General features: G+C 35.9%; 1 protein-coding gene across 1 annotated transcript in view; it reads left to right on the top strand.

Annotated features, from left to right (window-relative positions):
* LOC108515500 (multidrug resistance-associated protein 1-like) overlaps positions 1-9137 on the top strand; it is a 100200-nt gene that overhangs the window by 62723 nt on the left and 28340 nt on the right. Inside the window, 2 exon segments of the mRNA XM_017852416.1 lie at positions 7459-7519; positions 8061-8280. Coding sequence (XP_017707905.1) covers positions 7459-7519; positions 8061-8280 — 281 coding nt within the window.

Raw genomic sequence — 9137 nt, 5'->3', positions numbered from 1 at the left:
GGACCAACTGGACCTATTAGACATCTATAGAACTCTCCACCCCAAATCAACAGAATATACGTTCTTCTCAGCACCACATCACACTTCTTCTAAACTGACTACATAATTGGAAGTAAAACACTCCTAAGCAAATGCAAAAGAATGGAAATCATAACAGTCTCTCAGACCACAATGCAATCAAATTAGAACTCAGGATTAAGAAACTCACTCAAAACAGCAGAACTACATGAAAACCGAAAAACCTGCTCCTGAATGACTACTGGGTAAATAACGATATTAAGGCAGAAATAAATAAGTTCTTGGAAATCAATGAGAACAAAGACAAAACATACCAGAATCTCTGGGACACAGCTAAAGCAGTGTTTACAGGGAAATTTATAGTGCTGAATGCCAACAGGAGACGGCGGGAAAGATCTAAAATCGACACCCTAACATCACAATTAAAAGAACTGGAGAAGCAAGAACAAACAAATTCAAAAGCTGGCAGACGACAAGAAATAAATAAGATCAGAGCAGAACTGAAGGAGATAGAGACACAAAAAACCCTTCAAAAAAATCAGTGAATCCAGGAGCTGGTTTTTTGAAAAGATTAACAAAATAGATAGACTGCTAGCCAGACTAATAAAGAAGAAAAGAGAGAGGAATCAAATAGGTCCAATAAAAATTGATAAAGGTAATATCATGACTGATCCCACTGAAATACAAATTTACCATCAGAGAATACTATAAACACCTCTGCGCAAATAAACTAGAAAATCTAGAAGAAATGGATAAATTCCTGGACACATACACCCTCCCAAGACAAAACCAGGAAGAAGTCAAATCCCTGAATAGGCCAATAACAAGTTCTGAAACTGAGGCAGTGATTAATAGCCTACCAACCAAAAAAAGCCCAGGACCAGAAGGATTCACAGCCGAGCTCTACCAGAAGTACAAAGAGGAGTTGGCATCACTCCTTGTGAAACTATTCCAAACAATGGAAAAAGAGGGAATTCACCCTACCTCATTTTATGAGGCCAGCATCATCTTGATACCAAAGTCTGGCAGAGACACAACAAAAAAGAAAATTTCAGGGCAATTTTCCTGATGAACATAATGTGAAAACCCTCAATAAAATACTGGGAAACCAAATCCAGCAGCACATCAAAAAGCTTATCCACCATGATCAAGTTGGCTTCATCCCTGGGATGCAAGGCCGGTTCAACATATGCAAACTAATAAACATAATCCATCACATAAAGAGAAACAATGACAAAAACCACATGATTATCTCAATAGATGCAGAAAAGGCCTTCAATAAAATTCAACAGTCCTTCATGCTAAAAACACTCAATAAACTAGGTATTGATGGAACATATCTCAAAATAATAAGAGCTATTTATGACAAACTCACAGACAATATACTGAAGGGGCAAAAGTTGAAATCTTTCCCTTTGAAAACTGGCACAAGACAAGGATGCCCTCTCTCACTACTCCTATTCAACATAGTATTGGAAGTTCTGGCCAGGGCAATCAGTCAAGAGAAAGAAATAAAGGGTATCAAATTGGAAGAGAGGAAGTCAAATTGTCTCTGTTTGCAGAAGACGTGACTCTGTATTTAGGAAACCCCATCATCTCAGCCCCAAAACTCCTTAAGCTGATAAGCAACTTCAACAAGATCTCGGGATACAAAATCAATGTACACAAATCACAAGCATTCCTATACACTGATAATAGACAGAGAGCCAAATCATGAGTGAACTCCCATTCACAATTGCTACAAAGTGAATAAAATACCTAGGAATACAACTTACAAGGCAAGTGAAGGACCTCTTCAAGGAGAACTACAAACCATTGCTCAGGGAAATAAGAGAAGACACAAACAAATGGAAAAATATTCCATGCTTATGGATAGGAAGAATCAATATCATGAAAATGGCCATACTGTCCAAGTAATTTATAGATTCAATGCTATCCCCATCAAGCTAACATTGACATTTTTCATAGAATTAGAAAAAACTACTTTAAATTTCATATGGAACCAAAAAAGAGCCCATGTAGCCAAGACAGTCCTAAGCAAAAAGAACAAAGCTGGAGGCACCACGCTACCTGACTACCTGACTTCATACTACAAGGTCACAGTAACCAAAACAGCATATAAAGACCATGGAACAGAACAGAGTCCTCAGAAATAACACCACATGTCTACAACCATCTGATCTTTTACAAACCCGACAAAAACAAGCAATAGGGAAAGGATTTCCTATTTAATAAATGGTGTTGGGAAAACTGGCTAGCCATATGCAGAAAGCTGAAACTGGACCCCTTCCTTACACCTTATACAAAAATTAACTGAGGTTGGATTAAGGACTTAAACATAAGACCTAAAACCATAAAAACCCTAGAAGAAAACCTAGGCAATACCATTCAGGACATAGGTGTGGGCAAAGACTTCATGAGTAAAACACCAAAAGCAATGTCAACAAAAGCCAAAATTGACAAATGGAATCTAAGAAGAAGAAAGAATGAAAGAAAAAGAGAGAGAGAGAGAGAGAAGAAAGAAAGAAAAGAAAGAAAGAAAGAAAAGAAAGAAAAAGAAAGAAAGAAAGAAAGAAAGAAAGAAAGAAAGAAAGAAAGAAAGAAAGAAAGAAAGAAAGAAAGAAAGAGAAAGAAAGAGAAAGGAAGGAAGGAAGGAAGGAAGGAAGGAAGGAAGGAAGGAAGGAAGGAAGGAAGGAAGGAAGGAAGGGAGGAAAGAAAGAAAGGAAAGGATGGAGGGAGGGAGGGAAGCGAGGAGGGAGGAAAGAATACTTTGGGAAGATCACCTCAGGTCCACTATGTCATATTTTTATCAACACAACCCAGAGTCAAGCCCAGTTTTAAAGAATACACTAAATTTTCAAATAAGAAACTTCAAATGACTAAATAAATCACATTTTATCTAATGTTTGAGAAGCCTATTATAATTTTTCAAATTAATTGGCTATACTAGTGTATTATTTTCTATTCTCCCTTTCATTTTTTGTCTGCTTTACTGTTTGGTAAGATAATATTACATAGAGAGAGTTTTTCTGACTTTTCAATCTAAATTTCTATTTTTTTGAATTCTCTAATCATTTCCAATTAGTGCAGAATTAAGATAGATTAAGGATTGGAGCCGGGCATGGTGGCTTATGCCTGTAATCCCAACGCTTTCGGAGATCACTTGAGGTCAGGAGCTCTAGACTAGCCTGGCCTACATGGGGAAACCCCATCTCTACTAAAAATACAAAAATTAGCCAAGTGTGGTGGCTTTTGCCTGTAGTCCCAGCTACTCTGGAGGCTGAAGCAGGAGAATCACTTGAATCTGGGAGGCAGAGGTTGCAGTTAGCCGAGACTGTGCCAGTGCATTCCAGCCTGGGTGACAGAGTGAGACTCTGTCCACACACACACACACACACACACACACACACACACACACACACACGAGTAAGGATTGGAAGATACAAGCCGGCAGGAACTTTTCAACAAATAGAGGCTGTCTGTAATAGGATCTACTAAAATAGAATACAGTAAGTCTTTCCCATGAAAAGGTTTGTGGGAAAACTATCTAGTTGCCTATCAGGAATATGTTGAAAAGGAGGGGTAGGGGGGTTGGACCAAATAATTTCTGAAAAATTTTCTCTCAAAGTTTAAGAATTAGAGTTAGTTTAATGACATTATTTTTCCAGCAGGACTAAAATATTTATTTCAAACTGTTTCCACATTTTTTTCTAAATTTATATTATGCCTATTAATTACTTTCTTAAATCTCTATCACTGTCTTCCCTGAATAAAATAAACTGGAAATTTTATTTTACTACCTAGGCTGCCCCCTTTTGTCTTTCATGCGCAACACTGAATCACTTTTGTCTTCTCATATGTACTCTAAACTTTTTAATTTCGTGCTTAGCTCAGAGACAACGGTTTCAACATGTTGATTTTACATATTTTATACAAAATATGTAAATAGATATTGTGTGAATTTTCCTGAGAATTTCTCAAGGACAGAACAAGACTCATGTTTAAAATTTCTCTACCTCCCACAGAATGTTTCTGATTAAATAGTTTCTCTTTTAAAAGACTCAAATAAAACCTGTTATTCACAACAAAGTGCCTAGAACCAAATGCAGGGTTTTTTTGTGTGTGAAAAAATGATGAATAACATTTTCGTTTGAAAATCAATGCCTTTCTATATAGTATCCAGTAAATTATTGGTTTTTGTTAGTTATATCTAATTAGGAAGGCTTAATTCCCTTTTAACCATTGGATTTCATAGCATTTTATGTCCAGCTACATTAAGAATTAATTTTTGGCTTGGTACCAATGCTAAATTTGCTCATCCAAACAGAAGCCAGGCCAACAGCTTGAAGGATGAAGACAATAATTAACCCAAATCATACACCAGGAGCTATTCCAATGAAAAGTGTCCATTAAATACTGTGTCTTTCTCTGATGCTGAGGCTGATCCTGCAAAGGACATGCACTGCAACCTCCCACAGAATGTTTCTGAATACTAGTGCCAGAGATAGGACGGGAAGAAGTACTAGGCTGCCCAAATAAGGCGTTTCTTATTCTGGAAATTACAGTGGAAACCATGAAGAAACAGGGGTTTATCATAATCTGCTGAGAGGTGTGTACATCAGTTCAGCATTTCTAGAGGTCAGTTTAACAGGAGATGCGTCAAATGACTTGTAATTGATCATGTCGCATATTATTGTGTATGAGAATCTAGTACAAGAGGGAATAAAAGACCTATGAAAAGAATGGTTATTATAGCAATAAAGTAGGAAAAAAATTGCAACCAGTATAAGCATTGACTTTGTTAAATAAATCATATCTTGGTAAAATGATAAAATATTATGTTATATTATAAAATACAATGGTGTTATAGAAGAATATGTTTTTTATAAATTGAGTTACAAATGTGTCATTTTCTTAAAAAGTATGAACTGGTCATAGAGCAATATTATCAATATTAATATTGACAATCATTAATAATTATAATATTGATATATATTATATCAATATAAGATAAGAGCAATAGTAATATAAGATATATCTATTATATACATTATATAATATAACATAATATAAGAGCAACATTACCAATATTATCATAACACACACAAATAGAGGCAAGAATACTGAAATATTCACAAGCGTGTTAGCACAGATTGTCTCTGAAATGTAGGATTGTAAATCTTTTCTTCTACTTCTTTTCCTCTTCTCCCTCTGTCTTTTATCCTTTTCTTCCTCCTTCTCCTCCTCCTCCCTACTTCTCACTTTTCTTCTTGCTGCTTGTTATTTTCTAAATATTTATCCAAGAATATGATTCCAGAAATATTTAGAAGATGAAATTGACAAATACTTGGTGAATAGATGGAAATGTCCTATGATCAAGAGAGAAAGTGTTGTGGCTCCTTGTAAAGCCAGAGAAAACATTAGGGGAGATAGGAAAATAACTGGCTCAGTTAAGGCTGTATATGATAGAAACAAGCAAAGAAATAAAGTAGATGTCAAGAAAGCATTTGACATATGGATCTGGAGTTCAGGGAAAAGCTGTGGACTGGAGATACCAATTTGAAAGTCATCCACAAAGAAGCAGGTTATTGAAACTATGTGAGTGGATGAGATTGCTCAGGAGAGTGTGAAGCATACAAAGGAAATAATTCCTAGAACTGAGCCCAAGGAAACATAAACATTGGAGGGAAGACAGAGAAAGGAACCTAAAGAGAAACTAACGGAGGGCCAGAAAGGTGGAAAGAAATACAAAACTACAGTGGTAAAAGGAAGTGAAGGAGGAGCCCTTTAAACAAGTGAGTGATCAATAATATTAAACATGATGAAGAATTAAGTGAAATAACTTTCAAAGTGTGTAATAGACACAGCAATAAGTAGTTTACCAGCACTCTTGATGGAAACAATTTCAACCAGGTGCCAAAAAGTTTAAGGAGGAAAACGTGTGGTTTGACAGAAAAATATTTGGCTACAAAAGGACAGCAAAAAGTAGGCTGGTAACTGAATAAGGATAATAACCGTTGTTATTGTTGTTGTTGTTTTGTGATGGTTTTAAAATGAGAAGAATGTGTTGTTCTCTGTCAGCTAATGAGAAGGAGTTGGTAGAAAGCAAGAAGGTGAAGATTAGAAAAGAGAACAACTCAGTGTTTTTCAGACTTGCCTTAAGATAAGATCCCTCTCTATCATTTGTTTAAAAGATAGATTATAGAGGAGAAATCTTACAACCTGTATTTTTAACTATCTGTGTTTGTTACAGGAGAGAATTGGGAAAGGCTGGGTGGAATGCGGTAAATGTAAAGGTTTAGTGACTGACTTCCTTGTCTTCTGTTTTCTCCATGAAGTGGGATGTGAGTTCCCTTCTGAGAGTCATGCAAAGATTTCTAGGCACTATTAAGAACCCAGGTAGAAAAGAGATGTTAAGTTACAGTAGAACCAGTTTACAGGGTTGCATGATTTTTTGAATCAGCACTCCACAGAAGTCGATGTGACCAGGATTGACATGCAAGTGCTAAGAGAAAGGTTAGAACTCACCTTTTCTTCATGGAAGAAAAGCAGGGAATGCAGGTTCAAAAATATTACCAAAGTTTGCATGAAATGATAATCACGGAGAATGCAGGGAAAAGAGAGAGAATATAGGTTTGCCTGGGACTAAGGAATTCCCTAGAAGTTGGATAGTCAATGCTAGAACCAGGTAAATCCCAGGTAAAGCAGGATCATTGATTATCCAAGAGAGCAAAGATTATAGAAGGCTAGATTTGGGAATCTAAGTAAAATAAAAACCAAATGTAGTGAGGATAACTGAATTGAAAATTTATAAATAGAAGAGGTTATGATCAGAGATTGAAATACTTACATTTGGGTTTTCAGAGATGGGTTAGTTCTAAGTAATAAGATTCATGGTTTAAGGTCATGAAAGTCGATGGCAAAAGTGGGGTACACATGCAGGACCTGGAGCTATGAAGATCATGAAGCTGGAAAAGAGATTGAGTTTAATACAGCTTTTCATGTAATCTGTGACATTACCCAGGGTGGTGGCAGAACAAAATGAGAAGAGTAACCCTGATGTTAGTTCATCTTCTGAGATACCAAGAAGTGAGTAGACACCAGTCGAGGCTAGGATGAGAAGGGATAGAGTATGGTACAGCCAGATGGCATTAATTTAAATGCTCTAAAGAGTTGATTCAAGTTTAAGGGATAATTATTTAGAAGAAGCAGTTAAAAATAGACCACATGCGCTGGCCCTAAATTATGTGGGTTATGGTAGAATGAACAGTCTCCCTTTGATAAGACCAAAAAGATGCAAAGTTATTATCAGGGAAAACCAAGTTGCTGTTAGGGTAAGGGAGTAGAGAAAGATGCAACAAAATGGTTAAAGATGTATAATTTTTTTTACGTTAGTTTCATCTAAAACCTAAAAAGCAAAACATTGTCTTGCTTTATCAGGCCCTCATTGGATCAAGGAAAACAGTTCTCAATGAAAAAAGAAAAGATCCCTGTTGGTGGGGTAAGCACCAGAAGAACTAATGTTATTTGCTATTTAACCACCTAAACATAAAAGTTTACCTTGCATTATTGATAAATACTATAGATTTCTCATTTAATTTGAGGATAATTGCTATATAATAGCTTGAGGAAGTTGAATGAAATGGAATTGTTGGTGATTGGTTAGGATTACATGTTATTTAGTTATGTATATTCTTTTTCACTAATGATAGCAACTAACATTAATTGAGCTTATAAGGGTTCAGTACTGTGCTTGACACTCTACATATACTTATAAGGTGATTACTGTTATTCTAATTAACAGGTGATTCATCTGAGGATTACAGGTGCTAGTGGCTTGATCAAGATCACAAAGCTTAGGAAATATCAGAATAGGGTTTAAATTGAGGGGTGACTTTAAAGTACATCTTTGAAATCCTATATCATACTATATATTTAATTGATGCTAATCAGAAACTATCAGTAAGGGAACTTATTCAGAAATGGCATGTCATGTTCCTGTATCTCTTGGTAATCTAATTTTATATCAATTTTGCCTTTAGGTGAAGTTCTCCATCATTCTGCAGTACCTCCAAGCCTTTGGCTGGCTCTGGGTGTGGCTGACTGTGGTCACTTACTTAGGGCAGAATTTGGTGGGCATTGGACAGAATCTATGGCTTAGTGCATGGGCAAAAGAAGCAAAAAACATGAATGACTTCACAGAATGGAAGCAAATAAGAAGCAATAAGCTTAATATCTATGGATTATTGGGATTAATAAAAGGTAAAAGAAAATGTATAGCTGCTTCTCTTTTCTTTTTCTGACCTAATTGATTTAAATACAAACATATGGCACCATATTATTTCAAATAAAATCTGGGCCATAATTTTCAAATATTTCAAATAACTCAAATGCATATGTTTCCAATTTACCATATTTGAGAGAGTAACCCAAAACTTACAGTGTCATCTATATGACTCACATTATATATTATATATAGTTACTTAATCTTGAAAATAACTATTTAAAAAGGTGCTGTTGTCCTCATTTTACAGCCGAGGAAACTGAGTCTTTTATGTAAAGTCATGAAAGATTCAAAAATGGCCACTCTCTGTATATGTGAAGGTTGTGAGTGATATGAAGATAAACACGTGTCTGTTAAGGGGTTTAAAGCCTACTGAGCCTAGGTCAGGTGTACAATCAAACTACATGATCAGCATTAAGCACTGTAAAGGTAGTAAAGGAAAATGCTGTGAGAATTCAAAGTGAGGGGAGGCTGTATTGGGTTGACATATTAATGTGATTTCTAAAGAGTACGTGGCAATTGAGGGGAGACTAAAAGGATGAATAGAAGTTTATCAGCTTAAGATCACAGAGAAGGAGAAAGAGTCATAGAGGCATATAGGAAGGTGTGAGTAAAGACAGGGATGTGGAGGTAAGATGGGATTTGGCAAGAGTGAGGGTTCCAGCTTGAGTGGTCTTCAGGTTATTGGTAGAGAAAAGTAGGGAAGCTAAAGGTGAGAAGGAAGATTGGAGATATGTCAGAGATGATCACTGGGAAGACAAGTGGAGAATTTTGGAAAATTGATGAAGGAAGTGACATAGTTGGATTTGTATTTCTTTTTTTTTTTTTTTTTTTT

This window comes from Rhinopithecus bieti, unplaced genomic scaffold (genome assembly GCF_001698545.2).
Source record: "Rhinopithecus bieti isolate Rb0 unplaced genomic scaffold, ASM169854v2 scaffold_34373, whole genome shotgun sequence".
NCBI classification, from domain to species: Eukaryota; Metazoa; Chordata; class Mammalia; order Primates; family Cercopithecidae; genus Rhinopithecus; species Rhinopithecus bieti.
Note: the sequence above shows the minus strand (reverse complement) of the source record. Positions and strands in the feature narration are given on the sequence as shown.